Source organism: Psammomys obesus, unplaced genomic scaffold, assembly GCF_907164565.1.
Source record: "Psammomys obesus unplaced genomic scaffold, mPsaObe1.curated_primary_1811, whole genome shotgun sequence".
Taxonomy (NCBI): domain Eukaryota; kingdom Metazoa; phylum Chordata; class Mammalia; order Rodentia; family Muridae; genus Psammomys; species Psammomys obesus.
The window spans coordinates 9,129,211-9,143,971 of NW_026596158.1; the positions used below are offsets into that span (position 1 = coordinate 9,129,211).

The 14,761-nt window shown below is 38.6% G+C and overlaps 1 protein-coding gene and 1 pseudogene across 1 annotated transcript; one reads left to right on the forward strand and one right to left on the reverse strand.

Moving 5' to 3' along the window:
* Positions 1-2,099: 2,099 nt before the first annotated feature.
* Positions 2,100-3,112, forward strand: LOC129667219 (vomeronasal type-1 receptor 2-like). Its single transcript, XM_055594714.1, is given in 2 exon segments — positions 2,100-2,162; positions 2,165-3,112. Coding segments are annotated over 2 exon segments (1,011 nt in total).
* Positions 3,113-11,486: 8,374 nt separating this feature from the next.
* On the reverse strand, positions 11,487-12,492 carry LOC129667220 (vomeronasal type-1 receptor 4-like; annotated as a pseudogene).
* Between the last annotated feature and the right edge of the window lie 2,269 nt (positions 12,493-14,761).

Below are 14,761 nucleotides of genomic sequence, written 5' to 3' on the forward strand. Positions count from 1 at the left end.
TTTTCTTGCCTGGGACCTTAAAAATATGTGTGATATAAAATGAATTTGGGGTTTATGTTGCACTTATCAAATCCAACTTGGACAGAGGCTGTTTGGGCTGATATTGACTGTATAAAGAACACTCTTTTTATTGGATGCCAGGAATTTAGTATGTGGTAGACTTAAATTGCATATCATTTCAACATTTTTAGTGTGGTTGACATACATCATTGGGCACAAAATTGTGTGCCGGTCTGTGTTGAGAGTAAGTCTTTTTTCAAGGTTCCAAATTGCCCAAAAAAAAAAAAAAAAAAACCTTTTGAGTTTAGATAATCATTTATAAGTTTTTCTCTCTATCCTTTTCTTGGTAATGATAGGAATGCCAATGTCCATTTAAACGTTTATGCAAATTAAAAGACTGCCTCTGACATAATCTGATTGGCCTGCTCGTTGATCACTTCCCCCTGAGGGGGGAGCAGCCTTACCAGGCCACAGTAGAGGACAATGCAGCCACTTTTGATGAGAACTGATAGACTAAGATCAGAAAGAAGGAGAGGAGGACCTCCCCTATCAGTGGACTTGGGGAGTGGCATGCATGCAGAAAGGGGAGGGAGGGTAGGATTGGGAGGGGAGGAGGGAGGGGCTTATGGGGGGATACAAAATGAATAAAGTGTAATTAATAAAAAAAAATAAAAGATTTTTAAAAAAAGAGTCATATTGAGAAGACTATATAATGATTGTCATTTCTGTTCAATTAAGCATTGGGAATTCTCTGAAACACAATCAAAACTTAAAAAGAAACACATTATTAAACATACGTGATTTAAATTGATATAATAAATGTGGTCCCACTGTGTACTCTCATTATGAAGAAAAATAATCATTAGAAACTGTCACAATGACTTAAAAAATCAGAGAAGTAGATACAAACTACTGATTGTTTATACATCGTGAACTTTGAAGATCATCATCACAGAGAATTTTATTAACAATTTCCAACCATGGGAACACCATCAACAATTCATAAAATTCCTGCCTTATATCTCGTTCTTACTAAAAGCTGTTATCTCCTATTGGTCTTTCCATTACATTTATGTTACTCTATGACAACACCAAACAGTAGATCTCAGAAGAACACTGTACATTCTTCCCATTTTCCCATTGAATGTAGTTTTGTGGTTTGCTTTCTGTACAATATTCTGTTGGGTTTTTTAATTAAAATTTTATTTTTATATTAATTAATTCCCATTTCCATGGACTTGGAGAAGGGCATGGGAGGAGATGAGGGAAAAAGTGTGGGATTGGGAGGGAAGGAGAGAGGGAACTACAGCTGGCATACAAAGTGAATAAACTGTAATTATGCTGTTGCTTTTAATCACCTATTTTCATTTGGTAAGAGTTCATCACCTGTGATACAATTTCTGTGGCTCGTTTCCAATATCTGAGTCAAAAAGAGTAAGCATGTAGGTGTCATATGTATGGGGGTGGGGGTTTGGTGAGATTTTATTTGAACCCTTTTTCAGTGTAATCTGTTCTAATTTTTTAAAGCCAATTTTTTTTATTTTAATTAATTAGTTTATTCAATTTGTATCCCCCTGTACCTTCCTTTCTCCTCCCCTCCCTATTCCACCCACCCTCTTCCTCACCCGTGTCCCTCTCTCCTAGTCCACTGAAAAAGGAGTTTCTCCTCCCTTTCCCTCTGATCCTAGTCTATCAGGTCTCATCAGGAGTGGCTGCATTGTCTTCTTCTGTGGCCTGGTAGGGCTGCTTCAGTTTTAACATGAAGTTATCATTACAGTTTTCTACACCGCATAATGAAGATTTTTTTCTATTTTTTTGAATGTGACTTATAAGCAGCACTTCATTCTAAAGTTAGCACTGAGCATGAATTCCATTTGAAGTCACTAACCATTGCTTCTCACTGGGTGGAGCACCCATGTTCTCTACACTTACATATCTACAAAAGGTAGTGGAAATTCTATCCATGAATATTTGCATTTAAAGACTCCAACAATTTCACTGAAAGTTATTAATGATCATGCAGTGTTTGTTTTGAAACAGTCTTGCTATGGTGTATGTCATGGCTTGAAAATCTGCACTACGGTGATTCCTGCACACATATGGCCCATCCTAGAAAACTGCAATACATGCTTTGGCTCAGAGACATGCTTGTTACTGAAATTTAAAGGAAAAAAAATTGCTCAATGACAGAATGGACTTCAGAACCATAGCAATAGTAATAATACTCTCACTTCAGAGTGCACTAGGTTTAATGGGAAACTTTTTCCTTCTTTTCTACTATCTAATCCTTTACTACAATGAACACACATTAAAAATCAAAGACATTATTCTTATACATGTGTTTGCATCCAACTCACTGATCATTCTCTCCAGAGGAGTCCTTCAGATAATGAGAGCTATTGGGTTGAACCAGTTCTTCAGTGATGTCGGGTGCAAACTTATAATATATGTTTATACACTTGGCAGGAATATGTCCATCACCATCACCTGTCTCTTGAGTGTCTTTCAGGCAATCATCATCAGCCCCAGGAACTTGTGCTGTAAGGAATTTAAAATCAAAACTACAAAGTTCATGAGTCTGTCCATTTCACTCTGCTGGATCCTATACATGCTAGTAAATATGACTTTCACTGTGTATACGTCTACTAAGAGGAATAGCAAAAATAAGACACAGAAGAGAGATTTTCAATTCTGCCACTCTCCAGCCCATGAAACAACAGTAGACTTGCTGTATGTTACACTTTTCGTATTTCCTGAAGTCCTGTTTTCCCTTCTCATTGTATGTTCCAGCACTTTCATGATTATCATGCTTTATGGACACAAGAAGAGAGTTCAACACATCCTCAGCACTCATGCTTTCCGCAAAACTTCCCCTGAAAGCAGAGCCACAAAGACCATCCTGGTTATGGTGTGCACCTTTCTAGCTTTTTATACACTCTCTTCCATCTTACAAGGCTACATTGCTCTTTCACATAATTCAAGTTGGTGGATAATGAGTATCACATCCATTATTTCTCTATGTTTTCCTACGTTAGGCCCATTTGTGATATATTGTGATTTCACTGTTTCTAGATTCTGCTTTAGCTGGATAAGAAATATAAAAATACTATAATCTACTAATACAAATGTAAATTATACTTTCTAAATAAAGAAAATCTAAGATTTGTGTAATTTTTGTCATTCAAAAGATCAGTGTAATAATGAGACAATGTGGGGAGAGGACATATCAAATTATCAATTCACAGCAGAAAATTATGATATTCTCCCTTATGGCCTAAAGTCTGGATAGTCCCAGGTTCTCAGTTAAATTACCTATGCTAAGTATAGTCTACCTTTCATCAAGTGGACCTGTAATCCAATTATTATGCAGATGGTTTCCCATGATATATTTTCCTCCTGTTTCTGGCCACCTGTCAGCCCAGCTTTGTTGTTGTTGTTGTTGTTAGTTTTGTTCACAGGATGTGTAGTCGTGTTCTTTTCTCCTACATTAGAGGGCATAGCAACTTCCAGCACTATGAAAGCTAACAAAAACAGGTACCTGTTTGGTTTCATGTTTTATGAATCCAATTCTTTGCAGTTAAATACATGTCACACAATTATTGTGTGACAACATACAAAAGACATGTGCAAGTTAAAGTCAAACAACGTCCCAACACTGAGTGAAAGAGGAAGATAAGGATGAGTTCTCAACACTACTTGAAATCCTAATAGCATTTGATAGTGCTGGTAAAGAGAGACACACTTTACTATAATTGTGTGAATGCATTCAGTCCTGAGCAATTGAAAATTGAGCACCACGATAGTCTAGGTTTTCCAGCTCAGAGTACACAATGCATGAAATATGGTATTTTGGCTAAGTGCAGATACAGAGCAAGGTGAAGCAACTACAATTTTTTTTCTTGGAGTCGGCTGAAGCAGATGAACAAAGATCCATCTAGAAGGATTACACAATGGAGGGTGCATCATAAATTAGGTCTGTGTGGAAGTCAGTGGTGTTAAAGTGTCTGAATTTTTAAAGGTCACAAGGGTTGTGTGATGGAAGATACGGCTGGTTTCTCTCATCACAATGTCTACATCCAGTCTATAAACCCTCACTCTGAAACAGGTGCCTAACTGTACCAGACATAGTCATCAGCAAGGACATATTATGATATCTTGTGCAGCATCTCCTGATATTCTAACCTGGCATCTTCGCTCTATGGATGGAATATTGAGTAATGAGAGAACCAAATTTTTTATTATACCAGATACCTGTTTGCTGAGATTGTGCCATGAAAGACTCCGCTTGGTGCTGAAAACAAGATTCCAAGTACAACACAAAACAATGAGCTCATTATTTTAAGTCATCATAATGTAATAAAAATTCTCAAAATGCTTCATCATAATTTGGTCAAATACCCCTTGCATGTAATTGTGTTGCAAGATGTTTTGGGATGAATAGAGATGAATGTGGTCAAGAGAGATTGTATGCATGTAGGAAACTTTTGAAGAATAAATAAAAATAATTAAGCTTCCCCCCTAAAAGTTCAAACCCAAGTTGACAATTAATGACAAATATAAGACAAGGAATATTTAAAATGGTGAATGTAGTTTCGCAGAAAGTCACTGTGTTTGACATGTATGTTACTAGGCCCGCTGTTGGGGGATTCAAAATGGCCACTTCAGTTCATTAAGCTACTTGGTAGATAGTCTTGAAGCCATAATGGAAAAAAAAAACACAAGTGATTCAAATTACCCCTGTCTGTAACAGCTCAGCTTCTTTAAAGTAGGTGCTTAAAATAAAGACTTATTATTAACATTAACAGTGGGTAGGCCACATAAGGCAAGACTTTAAAAATGCCTCGTCTTACCCCAATGCCCTATGAATTCATGAAATTCCCTTAATATTTCTCAGTACTTGGAAAAAAAGCATACTCCCTTCATACCCAGTGTTGAAGCTTCTTCACGTACCAATGCCTGCACCCCATGAGTCATCTATAATATCGGATACTCATAGTGAGTACCAGTGAACAGGACTGGCATCTTCCCTTTCACGGGAGCACGATACACACCACGGAGAAGATGTTATAATTCCTGGTAGCAAGTAACTGTGTTTGAGATCTAATGAACAAATTTAAGTGTAAGGAGTTACTGGGAGAATAACACTAAAGCCGCCTCCAAAAAGTACTCGTAAGAAGTCAGCCACAGTCGCAAAAGGATTGAAAGAGGATGATGGCAGCCTGCCTGGGGAAATGATTTCATTTTTAATTTTTCAACTAAGCAATGAGATGAAATATTGTAAACTATGCCTTGAAAGGCTTAGAGATACACGTTAGTGATGATGTGATCTTCTTCAAGCAGTATATTTTCATTTGTTTGTTTTACTTTCTAGTTATGATAGTTTTTAAGTTATCCTGCCATGTCATTACCAGTACATGCAGCTATGATGGCTTAAGGTGAGCAATTCTGAGATTAGGATTACATAACCCAGAAGCCGAAAGACACCAATGATATATACTCACTTATAAGCAGATATTAGCCATATAATATAGGATAAACATACTGAAATCTATGGTCCTACAGAAGCTAAACAACAAGGAAGACACTAGGGAGGTGTTCAGTCCTCATGCTGAAAGGCAAAGGGGATAGATACCAGAGGAAAAAGAAGACAGGAAACAAGACAGGAGCCTACCACCGAGGACCTGTGAAAGAATCTACCCAAGGTGGCATTAAAACATATGTTGAGACTCATAGCCAAACTTTGGGCACAGTGCAGAGAATATTATGGGAGAAGGGGGAGACAGAAAGACCTAGAGAGGACAGGAGCTCCACAAGAAGACCAACAGAGCCAAAAACTCTTAAGCTCCAGGGCACCTGCAGAGGCTGATGAATCAACCAAGAACCATACATGGAGAGGTCCTAGACCACTGCTCAGACGTAGCCCATGGGCAGCTCATTCTCCATGGGGATCTTCTAGTAAGGAGAGCAGAGGCAGTCTCTGGCATGAGCTCAGTTGCCTGTTCTTTGATCCTTGGCAGGATGGTCTTACTAGGCCATAGAGAAAGAGGATTCACTCAGTCCTGATGAGACCTGACAGACTAAGGTAAGATAATAGGGAAGGAGGATGACACCCCCTATCAGTGTACTAGAGGAGTGGCATGGGGTGAGGAAGAAGGACAGATTGTGGGACCAAAAGGAGATGAGGAAGATAGAGGGGACTACAGACAGGATACAAAGTGAATAAACTGTAATAAATAACAACAATAAGAAGAATACAGTTAAGGCTCAAAAGCAGTCTGGCAAAATAGCTTGTGTCCATGTGCTTTATGCTAAAGTGATGTAGTGACGCTGTGTGGAAAGAGGAACACTTATTCATTACTGTGGCCAACTGATTCAACCACTGTAGAAATCAGTGTGGAGGATCTTCAAAATGAGGACAATTGATCTGCCATAACAATCAGGCTATACCACTCCTGTCATATACCCAAAGCACCTTACATCTTACTACAGACATACATGTAATCTGTGTTTATTGTTTTTCTATTCCTAAAAACTAGACATTGTAATGAAGCCTAGATATCAACTGATGAGTGGATGATGAAAATGTGGTACCTTTACACTATGGAATATTCAGCTGTTACTAAAAAAAAATCATGACTATTTCAGGCATATGAATGGACCTGGAAACAATCATACTGAAGGAGGCAACCTAGATGCTGAAAGACTAACCTAGCATGTTTTCTATTGTATGTGGCTGCTAGTTTTTAAGCTTTAAATATGTGTGTGAGTGTGTGTGTGCATGTATGTGTGTTGTCATTCAGAATATCTGCATGGGTCAGGTACCAAGTAAAAAAAACAAGGAAAATCAATGGATTTTTTTCAAGAAAGGGAAGATAGAATATAGTCTTATAAATTGATTAAGAGCTGGACAGGGTCAGGAGGAGAATGGTAGGACAAAGTAGAGTAAGAAATAGAGGAAGGGATAACTAACACTAAAGGGTTTCTAAAGGCCACATAAAACATACTAGTCAAGACGCTTGTATACATACCACACATATATGAATACGTATATATGTACTAGTATAGAAGTGTATATACATACACAAATATATATCAGGATATATATGTGTGTGTGTGTGTGTGCACGAGAGTGTTTGTGTGTATGTGTACATATGTATACAAGAGTCTAAACTTGTATGTTTCATGAAGCCTTTAAAAAACTCATTAATGTTAGTTGCATATATGTCTGTGTGTATGTGTGTGTATAAATAACATACATATATACGTATGGAATTTAAATAGTCCCCATATAATGTGGAAGATAATCACTAATCAAATTCTTAACTTAAAAAAAAATTATACAGCCCAGCAGTATATCAAAGCAGATGCTGAGACTCATAACCATACTTTGGGCAGAGTGAAGGGAATCTTATGAAAGAAGGGGGAGATAGTAAGACCTGGAGGGAACAGGAGGTCCAGAAGGAGAGCAATGGAACCGAAAAATCTGGCACAAGCGTCTTTTTTGAGACTGATATTCCAACCAAGCACCATTCATGGATGAAACATAAAACCTCTGCTCATATGTAGACCATGGCAGCTCAGTGTCCACGTGGGTTCCTAGTAAGAGGAACAGGGTCTGTCTCTGACATGAATTCAGTGGCTGGCTCTTTGATCACCTTCCCCTGAGCAGGGATCAGGCTTCCCAGGCCACAGAAGAAGACAATGCAGCCAGTCCTGATGAGACCTGATAGCCTAGGGTCAGATGGAATAGGAGGAAGACCTTCTCTATCAGTGGACTTGGAGAGGGGCATGGGAAGAGATGAGGGAGGGAGGGTGAGACTGGGAGGGAATGAAGGACAGGGTCAAAGCTGGGATACAAACTTAATAAACTGTAATTAATATTTAAGGAATTAAACAAGCTCTCACTGAACAGCACACAGTTTCATACACTCAAAAGTTTTTATAATCTAAAGTTTAAAAATTCTTCTACAATGTTCCACACAAAAAAAAATCATAAGATAATCTATCACAGGTAATGAACCTGGTACCAATTTATATATTACTTAGGTTTCTAATGCTGCGATAAAGATCATGACCAAAACAACTTGGAGAGGAAAGGTTTATTTCACACTGTACTTCCAGGTAGCTGCCCAGTGAGGGAAGTCAAGGGAGGAGCTAAAACAGAAGCCACTGGAGCAATGCTGGTTGGTGCATGCTCCCAGATCCTCTGTGTGCTTTCTTCTGCAGCTCAGGGCCACCTGTCCAGGGGTAGTGCCACACAGAGGGTGTTGAGCCCCTCCCACATCAACCATTAATCATGAAAATACCTTCATTATTTTCCTATATGCCAGTAAAATAAAAGTAATTCCAAATGCCAGTTTCCTATCCCCAGATGACCCTGGTTTTTATTATTTAGAAAGAAAAAAGAAGGAAATCCAAATAAACCCGGGAATATAATAGATATATGTACACTCAATCCTCACATCAAAAAATAAAAAAAAACTGCTATGTTCTTATTGTTGGATTTCAGTTCATCAATCAGACTGGTTGTTTCCAATTCCAGTCATTTTTTTTTCGGAAATTTCATATGTTTAACAAATGAATAATACTCCGTTTTGTGAATATATCACACTTTATTTACCCATTCATCAGTTGATGAAATACTGGGTTGTTTACACTTCTGAGATATTGGGATTAGAGGAGCAATGAACATGAATCAGTATGTCTCTACAACAGGATACTGTGTATTTTGATTATCTGACGAAGGGTCGCATGCTGGATCATATAGTGGATATTTTTCCAGCTTTTTGAGGAACATTAACACTATTTTCTTTTTTTCTTTATTAATTACACTGTATTTACTTTGTTTGTATCCCCCCTGTGGTTCCACCCTTCTCCTGTCCCAATCCCTCCCTTCCTCCACCCTCTGCACGCATGCCCCTCCCCAAGTCCACTTATAGGGAAGGTCTTCTTTTCCTTCCTTCTGATCCTAGTCAATTAGCCATCAGGAGTGACTGCAGTGTCTTCTTCTGTGGCCTGATAATACTACTTCCCCCTCAGGGGGAGGTAATTAAAGAGCAGGTCAATCAGTTCATGTCAGAGACAATCCGTATTCCTATTACAACGGAGCCCACTTGGATACTCAACTGCCATGGGCTACCTCTGTTCAGGGGTTTTATCTCCATGCATAGTCCTTGGTTGGAATATCAGGCTCAGGAAAGACACCTGTGCTCAGATTTTTCAGTTCTGTTGCTCTCCTTGTGGAGTTCCTGTCCTCTCCAGATCTTACTGTCATCCTGAGTGAGCTATCCCAGAAGCAGAAAGATGAAGATGCACATGTTATATACTCACTCATATAGACATAAATATAGGATAAACCTACTAAAATCTGTACATCTAAAAAGAACAATCAAGAGGGATGACTCTTGCTGAAATGCTCAATTCCTATCCAGAAAGGCAAAGAGGATGGACATCAGAAGAAGGAGAAAAGAGGGAACAAGTCAGGAGCCTGACACAGAGGACTTCTGAAAGGCTCTGCCCTACAGACTATCAATGCAGATGCTGAGACTTATGGGAAACATTTGGGCAGAGTGCAGGAAATCTTATGAAAGAAGTGGGAAACACTATTTTCTATAGTGGCTGCACCAGTTTGCACCCACAAAGGTATGGAAAAATGGTCTCCATATTTTGGTGCATCTTCACCAGTATTTGTGGTCATTGTTTTACTGATGAAAGCATTGTAACCAGGGTAAGATGAAATACCAAAGTAATTTTAATTTACATTTCCCTGCAGGCTAAGGATATGGATCATTTTTTATATATTTCTCAGCCATTTATATTTAATTCTTTGAAATTTCTGATGAGTTCTATAGCATTTATCTGTAAAAATTTGCCCTCCCATCATCACTCACCTAATTGCCAACACTCTTGTTTATTGGACACATTTCCATATCTTGATCCTTCTGATTTGCCAAATTTATTTTTTACAAGACTCTTAGACTTGATCCTTCTTCTCATCCTTAGACATTTCTGAAGATTCTATCAGCTTACATCCATATCTCTCTTTTCATGTGAGCTATGTCAACATGTCATAGAATATTTTAATGTTATTTTTGTTTTATCTATGCCAAAGGCCAAAAGGAAAAAAACACTCACTTATTGGAATTTTGAAAGACTCTATATAAACAGTACACACCTACATATTTCCATTACATCTGAAAGTTTTTATGGGCTCTTTTAATCTACAACGTCTCTCTATACTAAACTCATTTACTCTTTTTCTCTTTCTTGTCCATTTTTCTTCCCTTGAATGTTTATTATCTTCCCATGGAACCAATTTCTTTGACTGGAAGAGACTGAGTGTAAAAATTCTCCCACAAATAAATGTCTTGAATGTTGTGGTGATACTAACTTAGGACATAATGGAAACATCAAAAAATACAACTCTTGTCAGGTATCAGAAACTTTTACAATAATGGAGGAATAGAGTGTCACCTTTTTGAAACATCTCCCAAGATCTAAAGTGTCTGAAGTTATTGATCACTCTCTCAGTCTCTTCAGTCACCTTCAGAATATTGCTGTTGTTGTTTCTGACACTGTCATATATCTGGACTGCTGACTGGAAGTACAAGGATTTTCCTTCTTTTTGTGCAACAATATGTCTTTTTCACCCATAAGAAAGACCAAAAGAAGTATCATCTTCTATTGAGTAGAGAGTTACATCACTGTGGGTAAAGCAATGTGGGAGACAATCTCTCCTGATTAACCTAAAAAGATGTCAAATAGATTCTTGCATACATCAAAGAGAAGCATTGTCATGCTTGTACTGACAGTTTAAATCTACAATTACAAGCCTTGTGTGGATAACCTTACTCTTTCCCAATCATGTGTTTTGACTGAGTCTGTATGAGAGGTATTAATTTTACACACGGTAGAGTATATCTATTACCAGGATCAGGGCAGACAGGGACTCATACCTCTGGAGCAGCTGCAAGCAAGGTGATAAGGAGCACATCCATAAGAGGAGTTTGGAGCACTCATGTCCTGGAACAGATGTGAAATGTGCAAGATTTCTTTGGTGAAAGTTGACCAATAGTTGTGGTTACATAGCCTTTGGCCTGTGCAGTGTAGCTTCCTTAGAAGATAAGTAAAATACACACAGCATCCATAATGAAGTGTACCAATTGACCTGATTACAAAAGCAGAGATGATTTGCTGAAAATATATTGGGAACGTCTCCTCTAGGAAGCTGGACCAAAGAAAGGCTGTGAATATGTTAATTGAATGAGAAAAAGGCTTAGATCCCAACAGTTTAGCTAGTATTGGATGGAGGTTCCACCAACTGAAGTAACCTGAATTATCCAAAAGTTTTTTCTTTATATTACAAATGTCTTCCCCAAAGAGTAGCTGTTTAGTTTTCCTCTCTCAAATATTGGACTCTGCAAAAGCATTCAGTTTTCATAATCATAAAAATATTAAGAAGAATTTATATCATTTTTCCAGAGAAAGAAGAATCTGGAGAGAGAGAACAATTGACTCATAAGTACAAAAGGAATCAAGGTGGGAAAACTCAAAGTTATAATGCTTGTGATATCCATAAGCAATGAATTGTGACCATGCAGCAGGGCATTTCAACCATGGGAGATAGCAGAGACGGTATAAAAATCCAGAAAGGGAAAATTAGGACCAATATATTCTGGGTGGCTCTGGACTCAGGGGAGCTACTATGACAAGCCTGAGTGCTGCGGATGTATTGAACTTGCTGTTTGTGCCTGTACAGAATCAGAATCATTGAGCTGCTGGTCCAGGTGATGAGAACAGAAAACAGAACTTCAGGAAACACAAAAAAGCTATATATAAGGAGACTGTGGTTTTGTCATATCCTTCAAAATGTAGAGTTTAATTCTGTCTCTTCTGTTAAGTTTTTCCTACCTAATTTTATGGGCATGTAAAAGGGGGAAAGAACATTCATTACGATGTAAAAGACCCAGCAGAAAGAAATGCACAGACCAACGTCCTTTGGAGATTTGGCTTTAAGATTCTTCCAACAGGAGTTTCTGGGGATGATGGTGATGGTATGGAAGGCACTCAAGAGGCAAATGGTGATAATGGACATGCTCCTGAAAACTCTCAGAAAATACATAAAAAGTTGGTAGCTCCAATCATTGTAGAAGAGTTTCAACACAAAAGCTGACATTGGGCTACACACTCCTTTAGAGAGAATGATCAGGAAGTTAACTATGGTCAGATGCATGAGAATCAAATCTGTGGGCTTGACTTTGTATTTCTTGTAATAAATAACCAGGTAGTAGGCAAAAAGTGAAAAGTTTCCTAGAATTCCAAAGGTACATTGTAACAAGAATATCATTCCTATTCCCAAATTTCTGGAGTCCATAATGTTACTGTTCAAAAAAATGACTTCAAAATATGCCAGCTGTCACTCCTCAGAGCAAAATGATGGATTTTTTTTTTTTTTAGCTGAAATGATGCTGTGGCCTGTTGACACAAAGACATAAGAATCACATTAGCTAAAAACTGAAATCCCAGGGTGGTCAGCAGAACAAAATACTGTCCACAACATCTCTCATGTTATTTTACAACTGAAGACATTCAGCAAGAACTGCTGAAGTCTTCACATATACATAAATTGACATTATATATTCCATAAAAGTTAGCATAAGAATATGGCCACCTTATATGGATAGAAGCAATGACCAGTGAGTTCATAATGAAAGCATGCTCAAGTCTACATACTCTCTTTTTTTAATTTTTTATTAATTACACTTTATTCATTTTGTATCCCCCCATAAGCTCCTCCCTCCTCTCCTCCCGATACCACCCTCCCTCCCCTTTCTGCAAGCATGTCACTCCCCAAGTCCACTGATAGGGGAGGTTCTCCTCTCCTTTCTGATCTTAGTCTATCAGTTCTCATCAAAATTGACTGCATTGTCCTCTACCGTGGCCTGGTAAGGCTGCTCCCCCCTCAGGGGGAGGTGATCAACGAGCAGGCCAATCAGATTATGTCAGAAGCAGTCCCTCTTCCCATTACTATGTAACCCACATGGACACTGAACTGCCATGGGCTACATCTGTTCAGGGGTTCTAGGTTATCTCCATGAATAGTCCTTGGTTGGAGTATGAGTCTCTGGGAAGTTCCCTGTGTTCAAATTATCTTGTTCTGTTGCTCTCCTTGTAGAGTTCCTGTCCCCTTCAGCTCTTACTATTTCCCACTTCTTACATAAAATTCCATTCACTCTGCCCATCAGTTGTCCATCAGGCTCAGCATCTGCTTTGACAGTCTATACTGCAGAGGCTTTCAGAGGCCCTCTGTGGCAGGTTCCAAGGTTGTTTCCTCTTTTCTTCTGGATTTCAGAGGCTCTCTGTAGCAGGTTCCGAGGTTGTTTCCTATTTTCTTTTTCTTCTGATGTCCATCCTCTTTGCCTTTCAAGATGGGGATTGAACATTTTAGTTAGGGTCCTCTCCTTTGCTTAGTTTGTTTAGATGTACAGATTTTAGTGGGTTTATTCTATGTTGTATGTTTATATGAGTGAGTATATACCATGCGTGTCTTTTTGCTTCTGGGACAACTCACTCAGGATGATCCTTTCCAGATCCCACCATTTACCTGCAAATTTCAAGATTTCCTTATTTTTCATTGCTGAGTAATACTCCATTGTATAGATGTACCACAGTTTCTGCATCCATTCTTCAGTTGAGGGGCATCTGGGTTGTTTCCAGCTTCTGGCTATTACAAATAAAGCTGCTACAAACATGGTTGAGCAAATGTCCTTTTTGTGTACTTGCGCCTCTTTTGGGTATATGCCTAGGAGTGGTATGGCTTGACCTTGAGGAAGCGCTATTCCTAGTTGTCTGAGAAAGCGCAAGATTGATTTCCAGAGTGGTTTTACAAGTTTACATTCCCACCAGCAGTGGAGAAGGGTTCCCCTTTCTCCACAACCACTCCAGCATGTGTTGTCCCTTGAGATTTTCATCTTGGCCATTCTGATGGGTGTAAGGTGAAATCTCAGGGTTGTTTTGATTTGCATTTCCCTAATGGCTAATGAGGTTGAGCATTTCTTTAAGTGCTTCTCTGCCATTCGATATTCCTCTACAGAGAATTCTCTCTTTAGCTCTGTTCCTCATTTTTTAAGTGGATTACTTGGTTTGTTCTTTTCAGCTTGTTTATTTCTTTATATATATTGGATATGAGTCCTCTGTCAGATAAAGAGTTGGTGAAGATTCTTTCCCAATCTGTAGGCAGTCGTTTTGTTTTGATGACAGTGTCTTTTGCTTTACAGAAGCTTTTCAGTTTCATGAGGTCCCATTTATTGATTGTTGCTCTTAGAGCCTGTGCTGTTGGTGTTCTGTTCAGGAAGTTGTCTCCTGTACCAATGAGTTCTAGGGTATTTCCCACTATTTTTTTTCTCACCGATTTGATGTGTCTGGTTTTATGTTGAGGTCTTTGATCCACTTGGACTTCAGTTTTGTGCAGGGTGATAAGTATGGATCTATTTTCATTATTTTACATGTAAACATCCAGTTGGACCAGCACCATTTGTTGAAGATGCTATCTTTTTTTCTTTGTATGGTTTTGGCATCTTTGTCAAAAATCAGGTGTCCATAAGTGTGTGGGTTTATTTCTGGGTCTTCTGTTCGATTCCATTGAGCCACCATTCTGTTTCTTTGCCAGTACCATGCAGTTTTTATAACTGTTCCTCTATAGTACAGCTTGAGATCAGGGATGGAGATACCTCCAGAAGATCTTTTATTGTAGAGGATTGTT